Source organism: Heterocephalus glaber, unplaced genomic scaffold (assembly GCF_053883595.1).
Source record: "Heterocephalus glaber isolate CG9 unplaced genomic scaffold, H.glaber_assembly_v1.0 deba00001497, whole genome shotgun sequence".
NCBI lineage: Eukaryota > Metazoa > Chordata > Mammalia > Rodentia > Bathyergidae > Heterocephalus > Heterocephalus glaber.
In genome coordinates, this window is record NW_028258320.1 from 5,301,375 (window position 1) to 5,315,148 (window position 13,774).

Consider the following 13,774-nt stretch of genomic DNA (forward strand, 5'->3'; position numbering starts at 1 on the left):
CTCCTAGGGTGATAGCCACTTGGTAAAAGAGCTTCGGACCCTGACATGTCGCACAGCCACTTCCACTGCATGTGTGTGGTCCAGGGCCTGAGTGCACACGCCAGGTGGCGGCAGGAATCCTGCGCCTCTCGGTGGGACTGAGTCAAATGCACAGCGGGAGGCTTGTGAGTGCTTTCACCAATGCAGGTGACCCTCTGGCTCAGCTTCCATCGAATCTCTCTTCCACCTTGTTCCGCTCAGCTCTGCCTGCTCCACCTCGTTTCCAGGAGCCAGTCGCGACTCTGCAAGATCACGTGTGACAAGCCCCCTCTTAAAAGGATGGCCTTAATTAAAGTAACCCTTTGCTTTGGACTGGCTCACAAAGCTAATAGGACATCCAACAGGAAGAAACCAGGTTAGAATCCACACTCATTCCCAAATTTTTCTGGCTTTTTAAAAATTTATACAATCCAATTGGGCTGTGGAAAGAGTGACTGATGTTTATTTTGGCCTTTGATAACACAGTTTCTTAGCTTTTGAGTTCAGCTTCTTTGGGCTTTTCTCCATACATTTACCATGCTTAAAATCATGAGACCAGGTTTCTCCCTCTAAGTGGGTTATAAGCATTGTCACCAAATCTAACTGCACCTGCCTTCGGGCCTGACCTCAGAGAGGCTTGTTAGTGGAAGGTGTCCCTGGATTCCACTCCCCAAGGAAGTCAGAGTCTGGGAGAAGATGAAATTGTAACACACACAGCCTTTGATTTCCTGATGTTAAGTTAGCTGACTTCCCTACCTAAGGAAGCATCTTAGTTTTGTGATTCGTTCCGCATGTTTTATGTTTATTGTAGAAATGTTTATATAACATGCTTTCCATATCAGGGAAAATCATATCTGTTTAATAAATTGGCTATAACTTTAATATCTGTGGACAACTTGGAAATTTGGAATGTATCATATGTAAAAAGGTGGAAGATACCCAAATAAATACTTTAGATGTTGACATTACTTTGGGTTGGCCTACATCTTCTTCCTGTTCTGTTCCACCCTTCAGGACCCAGCAGTGCTCCCCGTGTCACCTTGCTGCAAAAGTGGGACATCTGTATTAGCATGAAATTTAAGAGGCTTTTATTATTAGTGTCAGTTACGGCCACCACCCAAGCCCTCTTGACCCTCCCAGAGAAAGCTTAGTCATGATTTCAGCCGATTAAATTTCATGTTCATTGGGCCGGGAATTTAGCTCAGTGGTTCTGCCGCCTGCCTTGCAAGCACAAGGTCCCGATTTCGATCCCCGGTACCAAAAAAAAAAAGAATCCTCTTAGAAGGAAACCCTCTTAACTGAGACAGCAGGGTCTCTGTTGAACAAGAGACAGGGTTTCCCTGTGTCGTTCAGGCTGACCTCGAACTTGTAGCCATCCTGCCTCGGCCTCCTGAGGGCTGGGATCACAGGCATGTGCCACCACTCCCAGCTCTCTGCCCCAGTCCTGTCACCACTTCCAGGACTCATTGAGCCCCTGACATGCTCCTTGCTCTGTCCCTATTGTTCTTTTAAGCCAGGCTTGTTGCACTATAAATTTAAAACAGGTTGGCCCTTTGGGGGTACAATTACACATTTTGACAAATGCACACAGTTGTTTAACCATCGAGAAATAAAACGGTTCCATCACCCCAAATAGTTCCTTCATGTCCCTCCCTGCCCCAGCCCCAGCTCCCACTACTCTGTCCCTGTGACTTCTAAACATCACATTAACACAGCCACTTCGTGTGCAGCCTTTCAGGTCTGCCACTCTGAGAAGTCTATGCTGGCCTTTCCATGCTTCCCCCTTGGCTGCTGGCTGCTGGTGCATTCATTGTGCCACTCTGTGCCGTCACCATGGGAAGGACATTTAGTGGCTTTGGTGGTTTTGTGATAGCCACTGTAAGCGTGTCTGGGTTTTATGTGGACCTGAATTCTCTCCCTTGAGTGAATAGCTAACTCCCTCTTCCTGGTCCCTGCTCTGCAGTGTTCTTGGCTGCTATGTTCTGACTTTGCCATTCACCCTCAGCTTGTTCTGGAGGACAGGATAAAATGCCTCCAGCAGTGAAGGACAGTCTGTGTCCCTTGGGACCCGTCTTCCCCACAGACACGTTTCCTGTTCTGACCCACCTGTTGTGGAGCTGTCTTTTGACCCAGGGGTGGGGCATGGGCCCTGGCTGTCTTGTTCCACCTCTGGCCCTGCTAAGCTGCAAACCTGCTTGCTGAGCATGGCCAGTGCCGTGTGAGGAGGGGCAGGGAGCGCACCGAGCCCACCCCTGATCCTATTAGCCATATTGAGGTTACTGGGAGTTTACTTGCCACGCCAGCAGCTCAGCCCTAGCCTCGAAGCATGACCCAAAGGCTACGAATTCCAGGACACCCAGCTGCTGTGTTGTGCATGAAAAGCCATGGCCTCCTCTGAGGACTGGGATTTTTTTTTTTAAATCCTGAGACCATGTCTCTACCTGCTAACCCCACCCAGAGATAGGCCAGGAGAATTTGGAATCCTGGCTGAGGGCTGCAGGTGTGGCTTGGGGGTAGAGCACTTGGCTAGCACCCATGAGGCCCTGGGTTCTATCCCCAGCACAGCAAAAGAAACAGGAAATTAAGTGCAGCTCTGATTCAAACAAATAATTGATACTTGGATGACCTAATAGTCATCTGTCCTTTGTTTTTTGTTTGTACCGGGAATCGAACTCAGGACCTTGTGCTTGCCAGGCAGATGCAGTGCCACTGAGCTACACCCGCAGCCTTAGTCCTCTGTTCTTGCAGGTAGGAGATTTAAGCAATGGCAACACTCAGGCCACTTGACAAGTGCTTCCTCATAGGGTTGGTGTCCACACACTCGGGCTGGGATGACACGCACTTGTGGAATGGGCCAAGACATCACTTAAGATCAATGTTGATGCAATATAGTTTTTAATATCTTACACAGCTGTTGACAGCACAGTCACACATGTGGCCTAGAACAGCGCTTCCGTGGGTTCTCAGCACTCCCGAGACAGTGGGGAGCTCAGGGGCCCTCTCCAGAGATGGCCTGAGGTGTGGATGGTTCCTGGGTCTGGAGGACATCAGGTCTCAACTGCACTGGGCCCAAAGTCTGGCAGGGTGTTAGACATCTTTGATCTGGTCTTCCACTTAGGCAAATTGGAGCCCAGAACACGCCCTGGGCAGCACCAGATGTCTTACTGTACCTGTTGTGAAGCTTTTAGGTCAGCAGCGAACCCCAGCCCAGCACCAGTGCTCCTTGGAACATAGACGTGTACAGCACAGGGCCCCTCTGTCTCCTACCTCCCAGCTTCCGTCTCCAGCCAGGTGGGAGGGGGCTGTGTTGCGTGTTCGTCTAATTGCCAGATAGTACGGGGGCCCTGCCAACCTCCGGTCCCCAGGGAAGTGGTGCTCCTTCGCCTGAACCTTGCCTCTCCTTCCTAAAGGAAGTGGAACCTCATACAAGTGCAAGCTCGGAGAGAGAGGCTGTCTCAAGGAATCCTCTTTGAAGCCAGCTATGGTGGCACATGTCTGTGATCCTAGGCTACTCAGGAGGCTGAGGTAGGTGGATCACAAGTTCAAGGCCAGCCTGGGCAATTTAACAAGACCCTTTCTCCAAAACGGTTGGAAATATAGCTCAGTGATAGACCACTTGCCTAGCATCATGTGTGAGGCCCTGGGTTCACTCCTCAGTACCACAAAAAAAAAAAAAAAAAAAAAAATCTGATGCAGGTTGGGGATCTGGGGAAAAACGGAGAAGCTCCCAGAGGACCCCATGCCTGCCACTGTAGACTTTTGTCCATGGGGATGGTGACAGCCACTGATCCAGGTGTTCCTGGACCCACCAGGAGGTGAGGCCTGGCCTCCACGGGGTGCACACCTATCTGGTCGCAGGCCATCGTCCACACCTGAGGGCGGCTGTGGTGGCTGGCTGGGACCCGCCATGAGCCCATGGTGCATGCCAGCCAAGTGCCCCAGAGCACAGCCCTTCCTCTGTGTGCTCAGTGAGAGAAATAATCCTGTCTTGAAATTGTGCTGAGCCATGACTGCAGCCTTCCTGTGGAGAGCTGTCAGTGTCCCCGCCTTGTGGCCTAAAGCGAACACAATGGCTGGCCTGTCCCCCTTGGCATTCACAAGACTGCTGGCTGTTAGACTTCTCAGACTCCTTTGCTTCTGCCTCAAGCACATTGTGGATGTTGCTAATGAAGCAATGTGGAGCTCACAGCAGCAAATGCTAGAAGGGAGCAGCCCTCAGGAGTGGCCGTAGCTTGAGGGTCCCAAGAGAAAGGTGCGTCCTGAGTGAGCCACACCTCATTCATTTGCGCTGGGAGTCGGTCACCCACAGACGTTTACCACATGCTTCAAGGGACCCTGAAACTTTACATCGCACCACCAAGAAGAGGTCCAGCGGCAGCCTTGAGGGAGTCAGACGTCCCGTTGAGTGAGGGGGGGCCGCATTGCCTGGGGTCCACTCCTCAGTGTTTGGGAGGGGACAGGTCCCCTCAGCCGGCCTCGGCGGCCTGGCCCACGCCTGCACCCTCGGCTTCCACCTGGTTGCCCTTGCCCAGCTTTTTCAGGCTCTCCAGGAAAGCCTTCCAGGTCTCAGGCACGCTCTTCTCCAGCAGCCAGCCTTCGCTCTCGAAGTGCGGGTCCTCGGGGTTGGACAGGCCCTCCAGCGCCGTGTGCAGGTAGCGCAGGCCGATGGTGATGGTCACCTGAGGGGCGGGACCAGGACAGAGAGAGGTGGGCAGGAGCTAGGTGCTGGGCTGGTAGGGGCCAGGGGCGCCCCCAGCCTGAGCCTCCTGGGAGAGTTCGGGTGTTCATGCTTAAGGCACCGTAATTATCCTGCCTGCTCAGCCTCCCTGGGCTCCTGTAGGTTCCCTCTACCCATCCTTTTCCCACTCGTTCTCTCCATATTCACCCTGTGGAGCTGCCCGCCAGCCCTCGCCCTCCCCTTCTCCCATCCCCCCGCCTGGGGCTCTAGTCCTGGGTCCCTTCTCCACAGTGCCCCCTCCCACCCCATCCCCAGCACGTTCCTTGGCACATTTCGCCTGTTTGGTAACTGTTGGATGGGATTTAAAAATCACCTCCTTTCCCAGGCCTAGTGGTGGACCCCTGTAACCCTAGCACTCTGAGAGGCTGAGGCAGGAGGATTGCAAGTTCAAGCCCAGCCTGAGCAATGTAGTAAGACCTCAAAATAAAGTTTTCTAAAAGGACTAGGAATATAGCTCAGTGTGAAGGCCCTGGGTTCAGTCCCCATTAGTGCTAAAAAAAAAAACAGTCCCCTCTTTCCTGCAGACAGTCTCAAGTGTGGTTTCTCTGTAGCTCTTTTTTTTGTTTTTTTTGTTTTTGGGGTTTTTTTGGTACCAGGAATCAAACTTGGGACCTTGCACTTGTGAGGCAGGTGGCAGAACCACTGAGCTAAATCCCCGGCCCTTGTAGCTCTTATTTTGACTGGCCTGCTCAGGAAAGCATGCCAGTAATGGACAACTGGTTTTGTTCCCTAACACTCGCTGTGGCAGCCACTGGAGCCAAAATGCCACATGGTGAGGAAGCTGGGAGTGGCTCCTGAGGAGCAAGTCTGATGACATATTTTACAGTGGGAAAAGTCGCCTCCTCCAGGGAGCACTCATGGTGTGAGCGTACCCACACTGGCTCTCCCCTGCCTTCTGGAAGGAGACCCGTCATGTGATGACCTCCCTTCGGCTCACAAGTCTGGTGTCATCTGCCACCACGTGCCTATCACGGTCTGCCCACTACAGGCTTTGAGGAGAGGTCAGGGCCTTCCGACTCCCTGTCCCCAGCAAGCTGGCCCCTGTCTCCTGTGGTCACCAGTTCCAGTTAAGGCGGCGAGGTGGGAGGCAGCGGTGACTGCTCCCCTTCCTGTGCTGGGGTGAGTCCTGTTCTCCAGCCTCCTAACAGTGAGCTGCGGCCCTCCTTCTCCCACTCACTCCCCAGACTCCGCCTCAAGGAGCAACAACCAACAAATGGACATACTGTCTGCCTGGACACAGAGAAGCTTCTGGCACAATGGCCACCTCCCCTTCCACGTGGGCACAGCACACCCATGAATGTCCACAGCCCTGGGTCCCCCGAGCCACTTCGACTCCTGGTCACTCGCACACCCTGGTTCAGCACCCAGAACAGCGCTCGGCACGTGGTGGTGTAGACTTCCCTCTGTGATCCCTGAATGAATGCAGCACATTCCCGGCATTCCCGGCTTGCTGGGGTCAGGCTCTAGAGCTACAGGGGTTCGGCCTTAGGGAGGAGAAGGGGTGAACCCAAGGATGATTAGGGTTATCATGGGAGTTCCTAAACACCCGCTGTACACATGGCTGTCCTATCTGGTCCCTACACGGAGCTAGGTGCTGTCAGCCCCAGTAAGAACGAGGTCAATCTGCTCCCCAGGGTGTGGGCAGAGGCTCCAAAACCTGCCAGGTGACAGGAACCAAGCATGAAGCGGGTCTCCTACGTTGTGGGTCCCTCCCTATGGCACAGGAACAGACAGACACAGAGGCCAGGGCTGGGTGGGGAGGGAGGAAGGGAGAGGTGTCCTCTGGGTTGATGGAAATGTCTGGAACTAGAGAGAGGCAGCAGTCACATGATGCTGTGAATGTACTAGGTGCCACGGAAGTGTAGACTTTAAAATGGTGACTTTGTGTTCTGTGAATTTCACCTAAAGAAGTTATTTTTATAAGTGGAGACCCTGGAGTCTGAGTCTGGTGCTCTGTCCCTACTCCCCAGGCCTGGCTCCTCCCCACTGAACCCCAGGGGCTGCCTCTGCCCACCTCCAGCCAGCGGCCCTACCTCAAAGAGCCACACGATCATCGAGGCGACACCCATGGAGCTCATGAGGCTGCTGAAGTAGCCCAGCAGGGCGTCCCTGCAGCCGCCCAGCCACAGGTTGAGCTCCTCGGTCTGGTGATCATAGCTGTAGTGTGCAGAGTTGTTGGTGAGCTGGTACTGGATGCAGGGCCGAGGCGAGCTGGGGTTGCAGCAGCTGAAGGGCACACCATCCACCAGGTACCGCCCGTCCACGTTGCTCTTGATGCGGCTACAGGGAAAAAGACAGCCTGACATGGGCTTCCGGGGCTTCTTACCAGGCACCTGTTCCCACCACCCTGCCTCAGGAAACCTGCACCTCCATTCATTCATTCACTCACATGCTATGCACCCACCATGTGCAGCCCCCATGCTGTGAATGGCCCCTGGCCCTGCCTTCCTGGAGCTCATGTCCTAGAGGGCGGAGCAGATGGGAGCCCCGGAGGCAGGTAAACAGGAAATACAGAGCCACCTGCCCCTCTGTGCCTGGTAGGAAGCCAGGGTGACCGTGGACCAGGCTCTGCCTGGCACTCCTAACTGTCAAGTCTACATGCTGGCTACATGGCTACATGGTGAGTTCAAGGCTAGCCTGAACTATATAATGAGACCCTGTCTCAAAAAAAAAAGAATATAAAAAAATTGTTTTTACCAGTGTTCCTGAAAACAGTAATTACACTCTTAAAAAGCTGTCCATGTTTAGCTTTTTTTTTTTTTTTTTCGTTTTTTGAGAGAGGGTCTTGCTATGTAGTTCAAGGTTGGCCTTGAACTCACTGTAGCCCAGGCTGGCCTCAAACTCACAGTGATCCTCCTGCCTCAGCCTCCCAAGTGCCGGGATGACTGGCGTGTGCCACCACACCAGGCTCTATAATCTCTTTAATACAAAACAAGTCCCCCTCCTTGTCACTCAGGCCAGCTCGCCTGTCCTTCCGGGGAGACTCTGCAAATCCTCCATCCAGTGCAGTGCCGGGGTCATGTCTGATGTTGCTTATGAAGCGGCATGGTATTGACTGTGTGGTGGCCCAGGATTTCAGTAGGGTTATGTCCAGTTCCCTCTGCCCAGTGCTTGGGTCTCTCAAGCTCCCATTAAATACAAATGGAGGCGGTCCTGTGTGTGCTTGAATGCACCCCGGTGAGCTTCTAGAAGGGGCGTCCCCATGTCTAGAGGTGATCTGCCGGGTCCTGCCATATCTCTGCCCTGTCCAGTCACCCCCAGCCAGCCATGCTCAGGAGAGCCTGCCCCTCCCGGCCACACCTTCCTGGGTTCAACTTCTGATCTTTGCCAACTTGGAGTTGTTTTAATTTCCATTTTTCTCACTGTGGGCATCTTCTCCTGTTCAAGAGCCACTGTGGTTCCTTTTCTGAAAACCGCCCGTTGGTTTCGATCCTTGATGACTACGACTTCTGGAAGGCCGCCCGTGGTGGCCTGGGTTGTGATGACCGTGTCTCCCTGCACCCTGCATCCCGACCTCTGCTTTTCGGGCAGAGCCCACCGTCTAGGGAACAGGCGGCCCTGCTTGGCATGGGGGGTAGGGTGGGAGGAGAGCTGGGCATCAGCTGTGACTCCGGGCCCTCCTGCGGATCGGCTCCACCCTCTGGTCAAGCTCCTTCCGCTCTCCCTGCCTCAGCTTCCTCCCCTGTGACATGGGTCTGCATGAGGGTTTTGGGAAAGAATTCGTATGAGACTGCTACGCTGTGGGCGGGGAGGTAGTTCTCCAGGGGGCAGGCAGAGGAGAGAGGTTTGGCCTTCCCCAGCCACCAATGAACATCCTGGCTCAGTGCTGGTGGGGTCCCCAGGGATGGGGTGGGCAGGCCCGAGTGCAGGACAGGCTGGAGAGGAGTTGGTGGGGCTTCAGCTTGGGGCTGCCAGCAGCCTGCAGCCCTGGGCAGACTAGGATGCTCCTCTCGCCACCCCAAGACCTTCCTAGGGTGGGGAGTCTCCAAACTCTAATGCTGTCCTCTCCTCCTCCTCACTCGCTAGTGGCTGTCCCTTGAGTCCCCTAGAGCTATTCCCAGGGTCCTCATGGACAGGCATGGGTGTGGCAGAGCACAGGCCTTTAGTTCCAAATCTGTGAGCCATGGGGTGTGACTCTGTGGCCCCATGTGGGGCAACGGTGACCTTCTCTCCTCCCAGGGAACACCAGTGCACTCCCTGCACCCCCAGAAAGTGCCAGCTCCCTCCACTTGGAGCCACTTGGACACAACCTTGAGAGCCACCAGACTGTGCCCCAGAGGAGGAAGTGGGGCTCATCCAGAGCCACCCAGGAAGTGGAAGGTAGCCACAGGGCCCCCTTGCCTTGCCTTTCTTATTCAACTCCTGGAGGATAAGATTTGCCTCTAGTTTTCTGGCAGCCCTGACTCAGCCACTGTCACCCAGCTTTGCACACCCTCTGGCTGTCCTTGAGCTGGGGTGGAGGCTGCACGGTGGCCTCCCCAACAGACCTCAGCAGGCAGTCACCTTGCTGGTCCCCACAGAGTAGGGCTATGGCCCCTCAGACTAGGCTCCCCAAGGATCCAGACGAGCCTATGTCTCTTCCTTCTGTGTCTCACCTCAACACCTCCATTACTTTATCTCTAGTGACAAAGGGATCCTAAAAGAACAACCGAGAGCCAGAGGGCAGTGCAGTGGTGCCACCTGCCCAGCACGTGCATGACCCTGGGTTCCTCTCCAACCCTGGAAAAGAGAAGAGCACGAGGCACTTTCTCTGCTAGCACGGATGGGGCCGGCTCCCTGCTGTCCCCCTTCTCCCTCTGTGCCTGCCCACTCACTTCAGCAAGTCTGTCCTCACTGACAATGACCTGCTAAGTTGTGTCTGCTCCTCCAGAAAGACTCTACCTGCTGTTCTGCCGGGGTGCTGTGGGACTTGGCCCTGGGGACTGTCCTAGAACCTGGCCTTATCTTCATTGAGACCCCACCAGCCCCAGGGACCCCAAGCAGAGCAAAGCTGGCAGCCTGGGCAGTGCTGTGTGATACAAATAGCCAGCTAAGGCACTTCCTCTGCCCGGCTTTGTCTTAAGAGGTCAGCGAGCCTTAATCTTTGGCTAGAAGGGGGCCAGCCCTGAGCAGCTGGAGTAACCAAGGTGACCCAGGTAGGTCTGGGCTCTAGAGCGCCCACACTGGCACCAGCCGCGGGGAGGCTCCATGAGCGTGTCCTCCGGGGTTACAGCCACCTGTGATCAGGTCTTGTCCTGGGTCCTCCTCCCCCCAGAGAATGTGAGGTTCCCCTCGGCAATTTGGTGGGAAAGGAGAAAAGGAGAATTCCTTCTAGAAAGATCTTGGTGGGTGACCACCCTGCTCCCTCCCTGTGTGCTCCTGGCCTCATCTCTGGCCTTAGGATCCTGGCCCCAGGAGGCAGGGGGCTCACTGGTAGAGCAGGGAGGACCAGGCCCTGGGTTCCATGCCCGGTGCCACAAAACAAAATAAAACAAAACAAAAATGAATCCCAACTTCAGGCTGCTGTCTCGCAAATCCACAAGCTAAACGGTCACCACTTCTCAGCGCTTAAGATCTCCAAAGAGAAACACCTGTGTATTTTTCAGGGGAGAGTTTTTGGGAGCCAGCTTTGTTTCATAAACTTACTAATTCTCCTACGTGAAGCAGCCCAAATAGGAAGAGAGAAACACCTTGGAGCCCCCTGGGGCAGAGGTAAGCAACCCTCTAGTCTCTCTCTCTCCTTCCCAGCTGCCCAGCCCAGCCCCTGAGCTGGCCCCGGGGCAAACACAACTCCTCGGAGCTCTCTAGCCAGTCCCAGAAGCCTGGCTTCCTTTAGGGCATGGGCACTGCCTGTTGGGCATAAGTGTAAACATATGAGGGATCTGATGGTAAGGTGACCCCTGAGACGCCCCTATGGGGTGAGGTCACACTACAAGTTCTAAAGAAGGAGGGAGGTGATTCAGTTCCACAGTTGTGTCTGCAGACCGGCTTTGTGGAAAGTGAAAGCCAGCAGCTACATTTCTTTCCTGGAAATTTACCCCAAGGGAAATGAGAGACCTACTGAGCGCTTTGAGCAAAAGACTCAAAGATGCAGGTCCCAGTGTTGCTTGTAGGAGGTAAAAAAGGCACAACCTACAGGCCTGAGTGTGTACTGCTGCCTCTCGTCACAGGACACAACCATTAAACCATCACCTTGAACACTACGTAAATGCTTCCTGATCCTCATGCAATTGCATTTACACCATAGTTACCTGTGTTACTAGGCAAATATCAACAAGACTAGACTGAAATGTGGAAAAATTAAAGCCATCCATCAGTTGTAGGTGAGAATCTGGCTTGCATTTCTTTTCGTGCTTTTGTTCCTCTTACTATTGTCATCATTTTCTGAGGGTGTGTTAAAATACAGAAATCCTTCTACAAGTCCATGGAGTTAGGATAATTTCACACCAACAAGTTGTTATGGGCATTGAGATACCTTTTCTTCTTCCCCGGTACTGGGGATCGAACTCAGGACTTTGCACTTGGGAGGCAGGTGAGGCGCCACTGAACTAAATCTCCAGCCCTGAGGTAACTTTGATTAAGCTAAGTGTTTGCCTGAAAATTGGGATTCATTGGTCACTGGGAGTAGAGCGACATAGATAATTTTTCTCCTCTGGAACAAAAAGGGATTTGGAGTTACAGGACAATTTTTGTATCTCTCCAAAGACTGACAGTATGCAGAAGACTCAAGGGACATGACCGAGGCCCATTCCTCTGCTTGGGACGCTGGCTGTACCACAGCCCTCACCCCCAGGAGTTCTGCCTGTCCTCAGGCTTCATGTCCTCCTGGGTGGTGTGTGTAAATCATGCTACCTTGGATTGGCCCTGTGGCCCTGTGGATTGTCACCCAGGAGGGCCAGAGCTGCTTACAATCCTCTCGTGGGCTGGGGATTTGTAGTGGTAATCTCCATCTGCTGAGAAACGCAGTGCCCACTGTGACCTTCGCTCTGACTGCCCTTCTACCTAAGGAGCAGCTAAGCCTTCTGGGGCTCAGAAACACCTGGGTTTTGTGTGCTCTGCTGCTCACATAGCCCATGCACAGTATCTGCTGACTTGCCAGACTTTGGGGGAACTGCTGCACTGTAATGGCAGCCAGGGTGGTGCAGTGCTGGGGAGAAAGAAGGGTGAGGGTGAGCCCTGGCTTGGGACAGGCTCCCTGTCCCTACAGATCCCCAAGACCCAGGCTGCCATTGTCAGTGCTGAGATTCCTGCCCCCATTCCATGGGATTCCATTTGCATGTGTGGCAGGGACACCTTAGAAACCCTGTCTCGAGTTGCACTACCATCAAGTAGGGAGTAAACACCAGCAGCTCTATGAGCACCTGCCATATACCGGTCACTAGACAGGGCCAGGAGTGCACACCATGGTCATCCATCCCACCACCTTCACTTGAAAGACAAGTGAGCCGAGGCCAACAGGGACCAGTGACCTGCCAAGGTCAAAGCCATTGACCACAGCCAGCCTGCAGCCCAGAGCTGCCTGTCCCAGCCCCACGCTTCATGTCCATAAGAGCAACAGAATGGGCTGGACCCCACCTTTGCAGTGGACACTCAGAGTCAACAGGATGCAAAACCTGGGAGCTCAGCAGGAAATTTAAACTTCTGGAACTGAACCCACTTCCTGTGACTGAACGCAACAAGCACAAGATAAGGTCTCAGACCATGGGTGCTAGGAATGGCCCCATCGCTGCCATGCGCAGCTTCTGTAACCCCACACCTTCCTCCACCTCAGCTAAATGCCAGGTTGGGCCATGTGAACTTGCCACTTGCGGGGTCCTGGCGACTTCATGTGGTCCAAGCTAAGCGCCCTCCCAGATGCAGGAATCAGTCATGCACCTCACGGCGAGGAAAGGGCCCTGGGTGGGCTGGGGATCAGAGGCCTGGGCCTCCATGTGCCCAGACAGCTCTGAGCCAGGCCCAGAGGCCACTCACTCTTTGACTTCTTTGGAGGAAAAGTCCAGGTAGCGATTGCTGATCCACTGGATCTCGAACCAGTCCCGGAAGCCGCTGTTGCCACAGCACTGGAACTCGATCTGCAGCATGTCCATCGTCTTCTTCATGAAGCAGCGGCCCGGCGTGTCCGTGTCACGATAGTACTTCATGCCACTCCTGAGCCCGTGGGCCAGTGAGCTCTCCAGCGAGCCCTGCAGCAGGAAGCAGCAGAGGGCCACGAAGAAGAGGATAATGTTGAAGAGGACACAGATGGCCAGATAGGGCTTCAGCCAGGGCCTCCACTTGGCGAACTTGGCGGGATCCAGGGTGTCGTAGCAGATCTTACCAGCCAGGGAATTGAAGATGCAGGACACCACTCCCACCCCGATCAGGCAGTTGGGCACAAAGTGGCTCTCAGCATTGTTCATCACTTCACTCCTCTTCCGGAGCTCAATCTTCAGAAAGAGCCCCATGCTGAAGAGGATGATGCCAGCCAAAACAGAGAGCCAGTTCATGAGCCAGAGCCCCTGTGCCAACTTGACCCGCTTCTTCTGGTCAAACTTGACTTTGAGTAGCGCCATGCTTGCCCAGTGTGGTCCAGCAGCGTCACATACACACACAGCTCCCCTCCCGACCCAGGCGACTTGGGGGCTGAACACTCAGGGCCGCAGGAAGGGTGCAGACGGCCCACGCTGCCAGGGGGTGCTCTGGGGGGTGTCCATGTCAGGCCACCCACCCAGGATGCCAGGAACTCAGGAGCAGGAGCAGGAGCAGGTGTTGATTCTGTGCCTCTCTTCCCAGCCGAGCAGGGACAGCTGAGCACTGCAGATTAAAAGTGGGATCCGCAGGACATCTTGCTAATCTCTTTAGCCAGGTTCATCCCATTAGATAAAGCCATGCCAGGCGCACAAGGCGAGCAAGAGGAACCCCTGTGTACTGCTGGGCCAGGGAGCTCTGGGTTCAGCTTGGAGAATGGGAAGCAAAACGCTGCAGTTGGGCCAGAGGATGCCCAGCCTGGAGTGCCGGCCCAGGTCAGGTCTCCAACTTTCTGTGGGACAAAAATCATTG

At 54.3% G+C, this 13,774-nt stretch overlaps 1 protein-coding gene across 1 annotated transcript; it reads right to left on the bottom strand.

Moving 5' to 3' along the window:
- Positions 1–2,896: 2,896 nt before the first annotated feature.
- On the bottom strand, positions 2,897–13,431 carry Prph2 (peripherin 2). Its single transcript, XM_004846565.4, has 3 exons — positions 12,707–13,431; positions 6,790–7,036; positions 2,897–4,697 (listed from the first exon to the last, which is right to left on the bottom strand). Exons 1-3 carry the CDS (start codon positions 13,285–13,287, stop codon positions 4,485–4,487), a joined length of 1,041 nt encoding a protein of 346 aa, XP_004846622.1. The 5' UTR covers positions 13,288–13,431; the 3' UTR covers positions 2,897–4,484.
- Positions 13,432–13,774: the final 343 nt, after the last annotated feature.

Bases quoted from the DNA above. Each gene is read 5' to 3' on its own strand.
- Prph2 (XM_004846565.4), bottom strand. From the start codon at position 13,287: ATGGCGCTACTCAAAGTCAAGTTTGACCAGAAGAAGCGGGTCAAGTTG. The intron at 7,037-12,706 runs GTGAGTGGCCTC...TTTTCCCTGTAG, and splicing joins TCCTCCAAAGAAGTCAAAGA to CCGCATCAAGAGCAACGTGG. The intron at 4,698-6,789 runs GTAGGGCCGCTG...CCCGCCCCTCAG, and splicing joins TGATCGTGTGGCTCTTTGAG to GTGACCATCACCATCGGCCT.